Genomic DNA, 16,787 nt, shown 5'->3' with positions numbered 1-16,787 from the left:
AAGCAACAGCACAAAACCAAAGTGTTACACACACACACACACACACCTTAAGACAGTCTTTTTCTGTAGCCTTGGCTGGACTGGAATCCACTCTGTACACTGAGTTGCCCTTGATTCAGAGATCCACCTGCCTATGCCTCCCAAGTGCTGGGATCAAAGGCACGCGCCACTACAGCCAGCTGAGCTGCATTTCTGAAAAATGGGCTCAGCACTCCACCCACATGCTTATTTCACATTATGTGACACCTGTATCAGATAACTGACAACTTAAAAACTATTTCCTAAGCCAACCATACATTAGGTTGGCGTGATAGCTCAATATTTATTGTCAACTTGAATGCATTTACAGTCATCATGAAACACACTTGTTGGGGATGCCTACAAGGACGTTTCCAGAAAGGTTCAAGTAGGGAGGAAGACCCACCCTGACTGGGTAGCTCTACCCTACAGGGTGGGGCCGGGACCTGAGCAGCAGCACTCATCTCTGTGCTTCCTGACTGTAGAAGCCATGTGACCAGCTGCCATGTTTTCCGTCATGATGCCTACTCCTCAAACTGTGAGACCAAATAAACCTTACTCCATTAAGCTGTTTTTGTCATAGCTAATAGCATGCTATTTGTCATTCTTGCTCTGCATCCAGGTCCTCAGAGCAGTCTGCAGATTCTTCCCCTTCACCCAGTGAGCACCAAAGCCAAACAGATAGTTAGGAGAGACACATGGCTGTCAGTCTTTATTTGTTTGTTTTATTTTGTAAAGTACAACTACTTACGGCCATGAATAAAAGCTTGCCAATCCTGGAGGCAACTAGAGTTTCTGCTGCTAAGGGTACAGACTGACTTCCAGAGCAGCTGCCCCATCTCAGCATTCCTTGTATGTCTTCTTATGATACCTGGGGATCAAAGGGCCTGCAAAATAAAGACTTGAATTTCAGGCTTGTCCTTAGAAAAAAGAGCAAGCATCCCCAACACTGGCTGGCAAGGAAGACGCAGGGCACTGCCCCATCTGTCTTCATACTTTACTTGGCTCAGGTTTCCCACTGAGCCAGGATTTAGTAGACTTTCTGCTACTCGGATGCAAACAGGTCACCTACAGCAACACCCTTGGTAACTGGAGGCTGTGTAGCAGTACTTAAGTGTCCAACAGAAACCACTCTGTCTGCTAAACAATATCTTAACTGCAAAGCTGCTCTAACTGTTGGTGGATCGACAATGGCACGGCACAGCCATCATCACCGTGGCAACAGTACCCAGAAGCTATCAGAGGAACATTGCACATGGAACTGATGGCTCTTGAGCAGGCATGCCTCAGCTTCCTCTGGAGTCTGCTTTTTCTGCAAGTCTGGTATGCTCTAGGGTACCACCAACCCAGTGCAGGTCCAAGACTACAGATCAGGGGGCATGCCACCAAGGTTCTGCTGGCCAAGATCCGGATCCATGTGTAAGAGCACTGACCATGTACTGAGCTCTTCTGGGGGTAAGGCCATGTTAAGCAATATATACAGTGGACGGCAGAGCAATCAATGGGCTTTCCCCTAAGTAACTCTCACTTTTCTGCAGTAACATAAGCAAATAAGCAGATGTGCTTGAACATGTGCAAGAATTCCACCCAGTGGCCAGCATCACCTGCTCGGAAATCACTGAATACAACTCTCTCTTTCTCTTTTTTTCAAAGATTGATTTATTATGTACACAGTGTCTTGCCTGCATGTATGTCTGCAGACCAGAAGAGGGCACCAGATTTAATTACAGATGATTGTGAGCCAGCACGTGGTTGCTGGGAATTGAACTCAGGACCTCTGGAAGAGCAGCCAGCGCTCTTAACCTCTGAGCCGTCTCTCCAGCCCCCAGAACGCTCCCTTTTATTATTATTTGTGTGCATGAGCTGGGGATGGAACTTAGGATGTCACTTACACAACAAAAACGATCTACTACTTCCGTTTTTAAAAGGATCTTGTTATATGGCCCGTGCTGGTTTACAACTCTTGAGTTCAACCGATCTTCCTGTCTCAGCCTCTAGAGCGCCGGCACTTTGCAAACAAAGGCCACGGCAACGACCCATCAATTTCCTAGTTCGTTCAATATCCCTTCCTGGCCCGGGTACAAAGGGTTGCGTGCTGTGGACAGATGGGTCACCGCGGCCCCAAAGCCAGCCATCCCACCGCTAGCGCGCTTTACACGTTCTTAAAAACACCATGCTAGAGGCCAGGCAGCTGGCTCGGCAGGTAACGGTACTTACCCGAGTTCTATCCCAGGACCCCCTCGCCTCGTAAAAGGCGGAGGTGGGGACCTGACTACACACAGTTGTCTGCTGACTTCCACTCCCACGCTGTGGCACGTGTCTGCGCGCGCACCGCACATACACACAATGGCTACATTTTTATGCTAAAAGATCATGCTAAGCAGAGCACGGCTTGGCCGTCCGCGTGCACGCTGGGTCCGAGGCCGGAGCCCCGGGTGGGACCCGGACTGGACATGAGGCCGGAGCCCCGGGCAGGGATGGGCACGTCAGGTTCGCGGCTCACCTCGGCTGGTGAGGCGCGGAGGCCCACCGCACCTCTGGTCCCTGCCATCCCAGGACTAACGGCCGCGTTACCGTAGCAATCGGCCGCGCCAACGGAACCGGAACTTGCGTCTGGCAGTGACTCCTTCCCGGCGTGCCTCGGACGTCAGAAGCTCCGCCCAGCACCCCGTGTTGTCATCCTGGTGCATCACGGCCGGCCTCGACCGCCCTCATCTTCCTGTGTGAACCCTGATGGACGTCCAATTTGCCCAATCAACGCGCACAGCGGCCGTCCACGCTCACTAACAAGCCTGTAGGACGCGGCTTCCAGGGACCGCCCCCGTCAGGATGTGGGCGATATGATTGGTGGAATTGAGCCAGTACTGTCCAATCACGAGACTCGGCCCGGAGCCTGTCCAATGAAAGCCTCTGGTGGGCCGGCGGTGCTCCGCGGCCACGGGAAGCCCCGAGGTGGCCGCAGAGGCGCTGGGTAGCGAGCGGGCATGAGCGCGTCCCTGGGCCGGGCGGCGGCGGCTCTGCTGCGCTGGGGGCGCGGGGCGGTCGGCGGCGGCGGCGGCCTGCCAGGGGTCGGCGTGCGGGCGGCGAGCTCGGGCGGCCAGGCGGAGCAGCTGGACGCGCTGGTGAAGAAGGACAAGGTGGTGGTGTTCCTCAAGGGGACGCCCGAGCAGCCCCAGTGCGGCTTCAGCAACGCCGTGGTGCAGATCCTGCGACTGCACGGCGTCCGCGACTACGCGGCCTATAACGTGCTGGACGACCCGGAGCTGCGGCAAGGTCAGGCCCGTGGGATAAGGCGGCGAGGGTGCGGTGAACTTGAGCAGATCCCGAGGAGCAGGGGGCCCCGGTTGTGTAGCCACCTGGGGTGGGGGTTCGCGTCGCCTCACCTCGGGGCAGGCTGTCTCTGGCTGCGTCGGAGGAGGGTGGTCTGTAGCATGACCCCTCACCGGCTCAGCTTGCTGAGGGGGACCCGCTACGAGTACCCGCGACTTGTTGGCACACTGGGGACAGTTTGAGGGTCTTGGAAGCCAGCGACCTACTTGCTAGGTCAGGCACTTGCACGGCGTATGTGGGGAGGAGGTTTCAGGCTTGCCCGTGTGTGCCCAGTGAGGTCAAAGGCTGGCCTCTAATGTTTAAGGCCTCGAGTGTCAGGGGCTGGCTTCTTGCTGCAGACAGGGTTGCACCATAGTCCAGCTCACGTTGGGATCTGATTTTGGGGGAAAGACACGAACTTTGGTGTTTAGATGGTGTAGCACAGAAGGGCAGTGTGTAAGGGCTGGGAGAGGCTCAGCGGGAAGAGGAAGCCACGACTTCTGACCCCCACCAGATTAACAAGCTGCCTCGAGGTTGGGGCCCAAAGGGCAGAGGACGGAACAGCAAGACCTGTGGCTTTTCACTGGCCCTAAGGTCCCAGGTACCCTACTCAGTCTTCTGCTTGCTCTGAGTAGGGAAGAGAAAGGCCAGGCAAGAATTGGTCAAGGTAGGCGGAATAATGGGAAACTCTGTTCCCGCTCCTCCTGCAGTGGAATCTGGGGAAGCCTGCTCTCTAGTTCCAGGGACTGAGTAACCCTCCCTCCCCATCTTCCTGACCTAGTGCTCTGGCTTGATCACTCTGTCCAAAGGAGACTTTTCTGTGTTAGAATGGAGTGTTCAGCGTTTGAAATTACTGACTATAGGCATTCTTCATATGACCTTTTTTGTTGTTGTTGTTGTTTTGTTCTCGAGACAGGGTTTCTCTGTGGCTTTGGAGGCTGTCCTGGAACTCGCTCTGTAGAGCAGGCTGTCTTCGAACTCACAGAGACCCGCCTGCCTCTGCCTCCCGAGTGCTGGGATTAAAGGCATGCGCCACCAACGCCCGTGGAGAGCAGATTTGGCTTGAGATCTTCTGTGGTCCATCCTCAGTACAGCCCAACTGCATTTCCTTCTCAGTAAAGTGAAGATCATGACACCTAACGGGGCAGAGTCCACGAGGAAACGAGAAAATAAAAGTTATATTTGGACTAGTAACTCAGCGTCGTAATCCCAGCACTCTGGAGACTGAGGCAGGAGGATCACCAGTTCAAGGCCATACTGCACTGCATTGTGGGAACTCCCCCATCCACTTATACACTGTACATAATATCATCCTATGTGGCACAGAAGGCACTCACTAAATGGCAGCTACTTTATTATGAAACTTGATGGTTTCCAAAGTACTTTTCCCCATGTTGTCTCAAGTAGCCAACCCTACATGTGCTCTCCGTGATAGTGTTGATGGCCAGGCTCTAGGGTAAAGCAGAAGGAGGAAGACAAGTTGTGCATTATGCTCAGAACCCTGTGTTTTCCTCCTCTGCTAACAGTGGCTGTTTGTGAGGCTCTGGGGTTATCTAGCTCATGGCAAGCTGTAGTTTTGGGTCAGAGGTGGCTCCTTGCTGGGGAAGATAAGCACCTACTCTGCAGTCTGAACTGGGACCCACCCACAGTTGCCCTGCAAGCACGCTCTCAGCAAACAGTTGCCTTGTGGATATCTTGCTTACTATGAAGTGTGAGGGTCTTTGGTGTAGAATTTCTGTTCCTTGGTGTAGTGTAACTGCAGGCAAGCTGTAGCGGAATACAACTAATATGAGTACTAAAAGCAAGGAGGTTTGCTGTCTTCTGTCTCACACATTTGACCTCTGGTCTCTGTCATTAAGTGCCCAAATGAGAGAAGAATTTAACCCTTCCTTTTTGATATTTTGTTGTATTACTCAGTTTTATTTACTATTATTATTGAGACAGGCTTGCCAAGCTGGCCTAGAACTCACTGTATAGATCGGGCTACCCCGGAACTCCAATTGATCCTGCTGCCTTCAAGTGCTGGAATTAAGGCGTGAGCTGTCGTGCCCAGCCACAACCCTTCCCCATTTCTTGACTGTTGATTTCATTGGCTTGTTAATGTGGTTAATAAGTGTGTTATCCAAACAATTAAGCATGTGTCTCCTGTGGCTTGGAGAAGTGAAGTTAGTGCAAGGAGGGGCCCACCTACCTGTCTTACTGCAGCACAGGGCCCCCGTAGCATCCCCCCTTCCTTGTCCCTTATGTCAGAATTTCACAAAGGGCTCTGGTTCTCACCCAGGATCCAGGAAGTGTGGTGCAGAGGCTTTCTGTCCTCACTTTTATTACCTGGGGGACACACAGGCCACAGCCACAGGGCTCTTGAACTCAGGGCACAGTGCAGTTCCTTGGGCTCGTCACTGCTGGCATCATGAGATCCTTCCTGTCTGCACACAGCATTTCACCCTGTGGAGGGCAGGGGCTTACGCAATAGCCTGTGGAGCTAGGAATGCCACTTGAGCTGGGCAGGCTTTCTGTCACTTTTGTTACGACTAAGGACTGGTGTTACAGTCACACCACAGTCAGACCATAGTCACACACATCGCAGACTCCTCTGTGAGTGCTCTTTATATCACAAACAGTGTCTGCCAGAGTAGGAGATTGAATGTTGATGAATGCATAAGTCTTACCCTATTTTTTCTTGTCCTTATCACTTGTAAACTTTTTGACGCATAAGCCTATGTGACATTGCCATCTGTGTGTACATTACATAACACCATCAGAGTAGCTGGCTTGACTGTCACTTTGGACATGGTGATGTCTTGGTGCTGGTACATTTGGAGTCTTCCCTGTTAGCTGCTGTCACCCGTAGGTTCTCACTGACTGTCATGTCTACTAGAAGCTCTTTGAATCTCACTTGTCTTCTGCACCCTTCTCCCAGGCATCTTCTCCACAGCATGTAAGTGTTTATGGAGCAGTGTCTAAGCATTCAAGGCAATAGTTGGGCACATACTACTCTGGCGAAAATTGGAGGTTGGATTCTCAGTTGTGTGTGTGCCCTTCTGTGGGCCAAGCTGTGCTGTGGTGTCTGTCGCCAGCACTTTGGAATTGTGACAGTCAGTGTATTGGAGATGAGCAGACTGTTTCCCTTCTCCCAGAGAGATAGTCTAGAGTGGAGACACACTTCCTCTGTGAAGGGCCAGGAGGTCTGTGGACTCCCAGGTCCCTGTCTCGTTTGTTGCTCTGTTGTTGGAGGTTGAAAGTAGACTTGGATGCTGTATAATCAGTGAGCAAGCTGAATTCAATAAAACTTTATTTGCAAATTCAGGAAGAGGTTTAGCCTGATGCCAGCTAGCTACCCCTAGGTCTAGAGGGGCCTATGTAGGACGGGATATATGTGTAAGGTTTTCATGACAACATGGCTTGTAGTGGGGACGAACCCACAAGATGGGATCCTGGTCTGTTAGACTGGATTAGCAGATGGTAGTTCAGTGCTGTAGGGTAAAACTATATATACTGTGCTTAAAACTAACTAGATCCTGGTGTACTTGCCATGGCTAAATGTCAGAGACACACTTGGTCAAAAAGTAAATGGCACAATACTGTCTGTGTATGCTGACGCCTAAGTGGGGAGGGAGGGTACAAGGGTTCCGAGGCTGACTTTAGACTTTGGAAACCTAGAAGCAGTCCTAGATCCACCACATGCTAACTCTGTTACTTTGGGTGAGTTACTTAGCTTCTCTGAACCCTAACATCATCCGTCAAATAGGGATAATTATGTCATATGTCTGTACCGGTTAAATGGGTTATGTATGGAAAATCCTTAGAGTATGAAGCGCTGTACCCTGAGCTCTGCAAATGCTGCTTTCCTCTTACTGTGCGGAATACCCAGGTTGTATCATTCCTTTTTTCTTTTCTTTTCTTTGAGACAGGGTTTCTCTGTATTGTTTTGAACGCTGTCCTGGAACTCACTCTGTAGAGCAGGCTGGTCTCGAACTCACAGAGATCCGCCTGCCTCTGCCTCCCGAGTGCTGGGATTAAAGGCGTGCACCACCAACACCCGGTGGTTGTATCATTCCTGTGTTCTTTCCCCATGCTTTCTGTTTACTGTGTTGCCCAGAAAAGCCCTTTTGTGACAAATAGAGAAGACCCTTGATGGAAGGGTGGTGGTGGTACACATAACCCATGGTCCCTAGCCACTGTGCTAGGAAGTAAATCATTTCACCAATTGCATGCCGTCTGGTCTTCTCAGTAAATCTGCAAGGCAGCGTAGCCCCACTTTGCACAGAGGAAACAGACTGGACAGCTGAACCCCGAGGCCAGTGAGCCCACTCTGTTGAGCTGTGTGCCTGAGCCTTGTCTGCTCTGTTACCAGCCCTTGCCCTCATCTTCTGAGACTGCCATATCCATGCTGAGATGCCCCGGTCTCCAAGGTGGGAGAAATGAAGGAAATGTAGCCCTAGGATGTGACACACCAAGGATCGCAGAGCCTGGTATGTGGCTTGGGAATTAGTCCACACCTGAAGTTCTCCTGCGAACCTCATCTGGGGACTGTCATTTGCTAAAGTGCTTCATGTGGAAAGTGCCTTCTGAAAATGGATGGGGCGGGGAATTTTTACATATATGTTCTCCATTTTATTGTTTCTGGCTTCATTAGCTGTAATGTTGAGGGGGCACATGTGGTGGGTTTGAGTGCCTGAGGGTGTGGACATAGAGTCTATGTCAAGTGTCTTCCTCAGTCACTCCCTTGATTTTGAGGCAGGGTCCCTCACTGAACCTGAAGATAGACTGGCTGGCCAGCAAATCCCAGTGACCCTCCTCCCTTTGCCTCTAGAGCTGGGAGGTTACAGCATGAGCTGTGGTACCCAGCTCTTTCACAGGGGCTCTGGGAGCTCAAACTCTAGTCCTCATGATTCAGGGAGAGCACTTTGGGGACAGAGCCATCTCCTCAGCCTGGAGTGTTGATCGCTTGTCTTCCTGCTTTTTGTTTTTGATTGGGCAGTGATACATGACCTGAGTCTCTCAACGCTCATGCTATGTGTCTCTGTTTAGGGTGACTTCAGTCAGCACTCGGCCCTGAGTTTGATCACTGTTGTAGACAACGTGATTAGTACTAAAACCCATTCTTGGTCTGATTCTCTAATTTTTAGGAGTTCCTACCTGACTGTCACTAAATATTGCAGTTTTTGAAAACTAACTGGGAAGTAAATAAGTCATATTTGAACAATCCTTATGGTTCGTTTTAGTGTTTAGTGGTCTTTATTACTGGAAGGTACCCACTTTACTCCCTAAGAAGAATCAGATATCACCTGAACTAGTGAAGCTCATAAAAGCCAGAGCTTGTGGCTCTCACCTACAGATCCAGTGCTCTGGAGGCTAAGGCAGGAATTGCTGCAAGTTTGAGGCTAGCTTGGGCTACATAAGGAGTTCCAGGCCAGACTGAGCTAAAGCAAAAACAAAACAAAAAACCTCCCAGCAAGCAACAGCAGCAAAACACAGTCCCAGTGACCCATCAGTCAGCCTGTGGCACCCTGAGTACTGCCAAGATGCTGCCATTTGTCCTTGAGGCAGAGTTCTTGAAATGTCAGCCATGAGGGAAGGCAGTGGCAGAGCAGAACTGTGACAGTGTCTGGTGACAGTGTCTGGTCTGAGAGCCGCTTGTTGGCAGCTATGTGATGGGTGTTCTGGCGGAAGACCCCTAGTAACACAGACCTCAGTAGCAGAGCCTTACATGTGGGGCCAGCCGAGCGCCTGGATGAGTGAGGTGCTATAAAATCACTAACATCTGGCCAGCTAGCCTCCCGCTTCTTCCCCCGTGATGTCCCTGCCCTGACGGACTATATCAGAGGACACTGTAAGCCAAAGCAAACCCCTCCTCCTTTGGAAATAAATAATGATGATGATGGAAAACAATTCATTCTTTTTCCCAGCAAAGGTTTTTACCAAAAACAATGACCCTGTTTGGAGTTGAGTGTGTTTAGGGTGGTCCTCAGGCAGCGGATGTATTTCATTTTGATATGTTTCCAAGCAGTGGACCCTCAGCAAGAGTCAGTGTTTCCTGTGGAGGAGAGTAGGGCAGTGAAACAGAGACAGCAGTGGTCCAGCAGGAGACTCAGTGGGAGCTTGTGTTTAAATGGTTCTTCATTCCCATACTCCACCCGCAGTCATAAAGGTAAAAGGCTTGCAACTCATCTATAGGCTGTGTGCACTTGAGGGTCAAGTTTAAAATGCAAACAAAAACCAAATCCACATGACCCATGTACTGAGTAGGTTTAGGGATCTACGGCACCCCACCCACATCAATATGATGCAAGCCTTGGACTTAGCAGGTAGTTTAGTGTGCCTAGACACTTGATAGTGTGAAGGCTGGTGGGATTTTTCCCTCTACTGTAGCAGCCTCCCATTCTTGAGAGGAGCACTCTGTGAAGTTCAGGACACCTTAGCTGAGTGCTGGCTTTTACAAGCGTGGGCCACCACGCCCAGCCTGTCACTATTTCTCAGTGTTCTCTGTCTGGAGAAGCAAGATAAAAGCTTGACTCGGGCTCCCTCCAACTCTGTTATTTACAGCAAACTCAGTACTTTTAAGTTTTAAAAGGAAAGTATATTGTCTCCTGAGACCATTGTGATGTAACACAAATTGGTAATTTTATTTGGAAAACAAATACTGAATAATATAGTTGTAAGAATAACTTTGCATAAGAGCCCACTGTGTGGCTGGTTTTTAGATGCATGTACTATTGTATTTTCTTTGGAAGCACCTGCTCACTTACTTTGTGTGTTTATATGCATGTTTTGGCCATTTGAAAACACTAGCAATACTCTTTATTCATTTGTTAATTTGTTTCTGAATTGAACTTAGGGGCTGTCATTCATGCTAGCCAAATGCTCTACTACTGAGCTATATTCCCACATCTTCAAAAATTTTTTGTTACATTCATTTTGTGTATGTGAGCACATGTGAACACACATACACACACCCATCCTAATCGCCTTGGGCTACATACCTCTGTCTGTCACCAGGCTCTGTGGAGCCTATCCAGGGATCTGAGAACATGGGGCTTAGGAGTTGCAGCCAGGGGTTTTCTGTGCTTCTTGGCAATTTTCAAAGGTAGCATCCACTCGACATCTCGAGTGTAGGTCAGAGATGGCCCCCACCACTCGGAGATGCAGGAAGAAGGCAGAAGTGGTGTCACCCAATCAGCCAGTGAGTTCTGGTGGATCCACGTTTCACAGCATGTTTGGGAACGAAGCCGGGGCATTTCTTTCCTGAAAATGACCTGTGTGGATAATTATAGCTTCGCCTGTCTCACGCGCCTTGGTCAGACAGTTCCATTCCCTGGCTGATGTGTCACTGTTTTACCAAGAGCCTTACCTGATTCTCATGAAAACCTCAGGGGCTGCAGGTTGAAAGAGAAGCTAAGGGATCATGTGACCAACCTGTCCGGTGATGTGCTGTCCAGCTGGTTCTGAGACTCATTGCTGGGGGCAGGGTAGGAGGGCACCAGGGAGAGGCTGGTGGTGGAAGGTTCACACCCTCCTGATTGTTTCAGTGTTGCATCTTCTATCTCTCCACAGGTATCAAAGACTATTCCAACTGGCCTACCATCCCGCAAGTGTACCTCAATGGCGAGTTTGTGGGGGGCTGTGACATCCTTCTGCAGATGCACCAGAATGGGGACCTGGTGGAGGAGCTGAAAAAGCTGGGCATCCGCTCTGCCCTGATAGATGAGAAGAACCAAGACTCAAAGTGACGGCTCCAGGTCTCCGCTGAGCAGAGCGCCCTCTTCATCACACTCGCCGCCGGAAAAGCCTTACCGAGTCATGTCCTGCTGCTGTGGGTGCTTGCACTGGGCCTCCTGGCTTGCAAGCAGGCAGTGGTTTTACTTGGTCTTTGGCTCAGAATCCCCTATGGTGAACTTCCTTATAACCACTGCTCTGTAAATGGGCATTGTAATCCGGTGTTGCTGTAACCCAAATTTATTCTTATATTGTCTTTTATTCTCTGCCTGGTTCAGGAGTCATTCCTGACTCTTGTTTGTGGGTTGGGTTGTAAGGATGGCAAAACCCCCTGATGTTTTTGTAACTTCTTCTATAAAGGAAATGATGAACAGAGAAGAAAATGTGATGGCTGGAGTGTTGTTGTTTTTTAAATAAATCGCCAACACAGGCCATGTGTGTTTGAGAAACTACCTGGACAAGTATAGATCTGTAGGGTGTGGAGGACCAGTCACCTATTCTGTCTTTCCTTCCTTCCTTCTTTTTCCCTCTTCTCTCTCCTGCCCTCTGCTTCTTACTCCCCCCACCCCCACCTTTCTGTCTCTCTTTCTATACAGCCCAGGCTGGCATTGAACTCGTTATGTAGCCAAGGGCTCTGCCCAAAGCCACGTTCAGGCTCCAGGAGCCAGACAGCATTGCCTAGAAGTCACAGAGGCAGGAGGAAGGCTGTCTCTGTCCATGAAAAGGGCACAGAGAATGAATATTGGTCTCCCAAAAGCTGGTCTAGGGCTTTGTGTATTTAGTCATCTTTAGCTGCACTCTCTTCCTGAGGTAGGATCGAACGGTGGATGGGCCTCCCTGCAGGCAGGGTCTGCTGGCCTCCCAGGGTTTGGGATTCCCTCAAGAAGGGAAGGGAAGCTGCAGACCAAGGCTGCCCCCTCCTGCATCTCTCTAGGAACCTGTGGGCCAGAGCAGAAGATGACAGCCCTCTACAGTGACTATCCTCTGAAGGTGTTAATTGCATTAGTTACACGCTCACCTCTTTTGAGCACGCAGCCTGTGTGGATTCCTCACTGGACTTAGAAGCCCCTTGGAAGCCTTTTGTTCAGCAGGTAGAGAAGGAGCCCGTAAGGGAGGGCTGTGCTCAGGATCCTGCCTGTGCTGGCAGCCATGCCCTCTGGGAAGAACACCATTAACAGATGATTTTCCTGCCTGAGCACAAATGCCAGGCTGTGGGTCACACATGTCAGTCTCCTGCACACTAGCTGGCTGTCACACTAGCTGTGGGCTGAGCTGCTTTTCCATTATTGCTGCTTTGGTCTTTTCCCTGGATTGGCCTGTATTCCGTAAGGCTCCTCTGGTGAAAACGGAAATGATAACAATCATATTAGCACACCAGCACTGTAAGCATCCTCTCTAGGATACTGGCTGCACTAGAACAGGCCGCCAGGGGATGATCTGCTCAAAGCTTGGGCATTGGTGAGATCCTATCAGAGTCACCCAGAACGTGTCCTCTTGAAGCCCTGTAAGAAGTGCAATGTTCCTTCCAGAAGTTAATTAAGAATGCTTTCTTTATGATTGACACACCTTTGCCAAGTAGAAAATTGAAGATACTATCTCATATGAGATGAGTGTCAATAACTCCATGGTCAGCATAATTTGGAGGTCACTGTGAGGATTAAACAGGGACACACAAGTTTCTTGTACTCTAGGAACACTAGATAGCTTCACAGATGTCTGGTGTATGCCATTGTGACTATACTGGATTTTTGTCACACTTTCCAAAGCATGTCATTAGTATCTTTAGAAACAGGTGAAGTTATGCTGAGTGAACATTTTTTTAAGATTTAAAAAACGTTAATTGTGTGTGTTTGTGTGCCTGTGGGAGTATATGTGTGTGTGGGTGCCTGAGGAGGTCAGAATACGTCTGATCCCATGAAGCTAGAGTTAAAGGCGGCCGTGAACCACCACACTTGGGTGCTGGGAAACCAAACTCAGGTCCTCTATAAGAGAAGTACTCATTTTTGACTGTGGAGCTGTCTGTGCAGCCCAGAGTGAACGTTTTAATTCGGGTGGCTTTTGTTAGCTCTATAGACAGGTAGTTACATGAATGTTGTTCAGCTTCCTTTGGACTGTTACCTGTTCTAACTATTTTAGGACACAAAGCGACTTGTTATTTATTCTGTGCTCAGTGAGCCCAGAGTTGAGCACTGAACCACCCCCTGAGCTTCATTAGCACTATTGATTTCACTTTTGGGTGGGCATCTGGGACAGCTTTGTAGAGAGGTCTCGTTCCCCTTTCTGGACGGCAGATTGCAGTAGCAGGGTGAACTGAGAAGATCTTGTAGTGGCCTGAATGAGACCTGTCTCCCACAGACTCATGTGTTTGGACACGTGGTCCCCAGCTGGTGGCACTGTTTGACAAGGTTGTGGGACCTTTAGGAGGTGGAACCTTGCCTGAGGGAGTCACTGGCTACTTCCCGTCCATTCTGTGCTTCCTGAGTGTGGATGGCACGCGACCAGCCGGTCTCCTCCCTCTGCCACCATGCCTCCCTGCTGCCCGCCATGCCCTCTCTGCCATGATGGATTGCATCTCTCTGGAACTGTAAAGTTGCTTTTGTCGGAATATTGTTATCCTAGCACTGGGGAAAGAAACTAAGTCAGGTCCCTTGTCTGTGTGGGAGACGGTGGAGGGAGGAATGGGTCTGTGGGCAAGACTGCAGAAGTGAGTGTCAGCGCCAGGTAAGAAAGCTTTTGTGTTCACTCCTGAACCGCTGGTGGGAAAGTAGTCACATGAAAGTCTGATCTGTTTTCGAAAAATAATAGATTCCATTTTCTACTTAAGAACCGTCTACAACATGGGAAATGGCTTTAAAGAGCCCTTGAGGTGTGTATACAGCAGCTGGTTTGATAGCAGGCAGAGGATGGTGAGGGGCAGAGGAGTGAGGTCCAGGCCTCTGCAGAGTTGCACCGTGGTGGAGACATGGACGTGTTTGTGGAGAGTGGCATTCCTTGTGGGCAGCATCGCTGGCCGAGGGCCTTTTGGGCACTTTGTGTTTTGTGAGGAGAGATGTCAGCAGCTGCCCTGGAGCCATGGGCAGTTGACTCAAGAGCAGATCCTGCTGGAGTTAAAGCCAGCAGATACCAGCGAACGGGGCCCTGTGGGGTTGGAGCATCACCCCAGCTTCGGACAGAGGCCGTCCACTGACACTGCTTGTCCCTTTCACTCCACACTTAGAAACTTCTTGGGGCTTCTGCGTGGTGGTGTGTGAGGTGATTGCACACCCAGGCTTGTTCCTTGGTCCCTTCTCTGCTCATCACAGGGGGACATGTCTTTCTTTTAACTTGGATCCTGCGTGTGTGTGTGTGTGTGTGTGTGTGTGTGTGTGTGTGTGTTTGCTCATGGAAGTATGTAAAAAAACATGACTGAAGACTGAAGATCCTTTTTCATGGGTAACAGATAGGTATTATAGCTGACCAGCTCATCAGCGCAGGTCAATAGCTCACAGCAGCACCCTGAATTTGTGCTCCCGTGTTTCTTAGCTGTGTGGCAAGCCCCAGGATAGTGCATTCCTTTTCCTGTTTGGTTGACAAGCGTAAATGCTATAGCTACCTCAGACTTGATGTGTGGTTATGCGGGCAAATAAGGACTTCACGTGGGCCATCAGATTTGCTCCCATTTGAAGCTTTTAGGGAATAGAGAAGTCTCTGGTAGCAGAACCAAGTTAATCGGGGCTGAGACTGTAGCTCCATTTAGTAGAGTTCGTAACATACAGGAAGCTCTGGGTTTAGTCCCCAGAACCACTGTGGGAACAACAGACCCTGGCCGGAAACCCACTCCTCCATCAGCCTGGGAGCAGGCAGCTGCAAGACAATGTTTACTGAAAACAATCCAGTGCCCTAAGAAATGTTTACCGGAACCATAAGTTCCCGATGAGGGCTCGCTCACTGAAACACCCTTACTTTTGATCTTCCCAATGGCTAGCCACTTCCTGCTCCCTGCTGTCACCGATTCTGGTGTCAGGGATTTAACCACCAGCCAGGAGGAGAAAGAGAGGTGTGGAGGTGTGTGCTTGTATGTATGACAAGTTTTTTTCTGGAGGGAAATGTTTTTCTTGGGAAGTTCTCCTAAGCCGACTTGGGGAGCATAAAGATTTCTTAACGCAACTGACTGGTCTCTGTGTCATCAATCCCGACACCCTCGCCACATTCTCGGATACAGGTGGCACAGCCGGCGCGGCAAACCACATTAGTGCTTGTGGTCAAGCGCTTAGAAATACAAGCAGGGGAGACAGACATCTGAGGCCATCCTGGGCTACAGTGTGGGTCTGAGGCCAGCCTGGGATACGTGAGTGAACATGGCTAATATCTGGTTGCCCCTAATTCATCTTGGAAGGCAAATGATTGAAAACTTGTGACCAATGTCACAGCGGCTTAGCTGCTGTGGGGGATGGGAGGATGTGTTGTTTAGGGCATTTATTTGACCTGCTCTGGGGTCATCTGGGAAGAGGGAATCTCAACTTAGAAAATGCCTCCATAATTTTAACCCGTAGGCAACTCTGTAGGGCATTTTCTTGATTAATGATTGCTAGGCAGGACTCAGCCCTCTGCGGGCGGTACCACCCGTGAGCATGTGGTCCTGGGTTGCATAAAAAAGCAGGCTGAGTGAGCTGAGCGAGCCATGAGGAGCGAACCCATAAACAGTGTTCCCCCATGCTCTCTGCTCAGTCCCTGCCTCCAGGCCCCTGCCCTGACTTCCCTCCATGATGGAGTGCAACCCGAGTTGTGAGTGACTTAAGCCCTCCCCTCCCCCACTTGCCTTCGGCTATGGTGTTTGTCATAGCAAAGCGAGGCGGAAGGCACTCCGCACGGAGATTCTGTAAGGGTAAGTCTGATATATGGCCAAAGAGTTTTAAAAAATACTTCCCTTTCAGGTTTCAGCCTAAATTCTCTAATGAGCTGAATGCTGGGCCTTTCTCACATGGAGTTACCGGGAAGAACACTTTAACTCGGAGGCTATCCCATTTTACCAGTAGATTTATTTTATGTGTGTTGGTGTGAGGTGTCAGATCCCCTGAAACTGGAGTTACAGACAGTTGTAAGCTGCCATGTGGGTGCTGGGAATTGAACCAAGGTCCTCAGGAAAAATAACCAGTGCTCTTAACCACTGAGCCACCTCTGCAGCCTCCCAGCCTGGCTTTTTAAGTTGCAAAGATGTCTTGTGCGTTATTCTAAGTAAAAATCTTCCGTGAATGATGGCTTTCCCTTGCTGTAACAGATACCAGAGCTAGGGAAGACTGGTCTGATTCTGATCAATTGTAGAGGTTCCAGGCCACGGATGAGTAGGTGGTCCTGTTGTTCTGACCCTATGGCAAGGTAGTAAGTACATCATGGCGGGAAATGTGGTGGGGCAAAGCTCAGCAAGGGCAGGAAGTGACAACATGTGATGGCTTCTGCAGTCTCCTTCAAGGGCACACTCCAGCTCTCTAAAGAGTTCCCATGAGGCCTGTCACCTCCCTGAAGTGCCACTCTGGGAATAAAGTCTTTACCGCAGAGACCTTTGGATTAGTTGAGATCCAGGCTCTGTAGAGCAAAGTGTCGGGCTATAAGGTGAGAGCAAGGGATGGTGTGCAGTCCATCTGCTCCCAAGACATTTGCTCCTCCCCTCATCCTGAGAACCTATGAGTATGTTACCTGGGACCTAGCAGAGTTGCTTGGACTCATGATCTTGAGGTGCATATGGTCCTGGGTCCTCTGGGTGGGTC

At 50.0% G+C, this 16,787-nt stretch overlaps 1 protein-coding gene, 1 long non-coding RNA gene and 1 other non-coding gene across 3 annotated transcripts; 1 reads left to right on the top strand and 2 right to left on the bottom strand.

The window, feature by feature from the left end:
- Positions 1-721: 721 nt before the first annotated feature.
- Positions 722-2,788, bottom strand: LOC121139256. The gene is made up of 2 exons (XR_005876159.1): positions 2,236-2,788; positions 722-905 (listed from the first exon to the last, which is right to left on the bottom strand). It is a non-coding gene; the product is annotated as an uncharacterized LOC121139256 (long non-coding RNA).
- LOC121139607 lies at positions 1,115-1,390 on the bottom strand. Its single transcript, XR_005876517.1, has one exon.
- A 175-nt stretch (positions 2,789-2,963) lies between the features above and the next one.
- Positions 2,964-11,431, top strand: Glrx5 (glutaredoxin 5). Its single transcript, XM_005068353.3, has 2 exons — positions 2,964-3,291; positions 10,882-11,431. The coding sequence occupies exons 1-2, from the start codon at positions 3,003-3,005 to the stop codon at positions 11,055-11,057; spliced, it is 465 nt and encodes a 154-aa protein (XP_005068410.1). The 5' UTR covers positions 2,964-3,002; the 3' UTR covers positions 11,058-11,431.
- Positions 11,432-16,787: the final 5,356 nt, after the last annotated feature.

Source organism: Mesocricetus auratus, unplaced genomic scaffold (assembly GCF_017639785.1).
Source record: "Mesocricetus auratus isolate SY011 unplaced genomic scaffold, BCM_Maur_2.0 Super-Scaffold_15014, whole genome shotgun sequence".
In the NCBI taxonomy this organism is placed as follows: Eukaryota; Metazoa; Chordata; class Mammalia; order Rodentia; family Cricetidae; genus Mesocricetus; species Mesocricetus auratus.
Note: the sequence above shows the minus strand (reverse complement) of the source record. Positions and strands in the feature narration are given on the sequence as shown.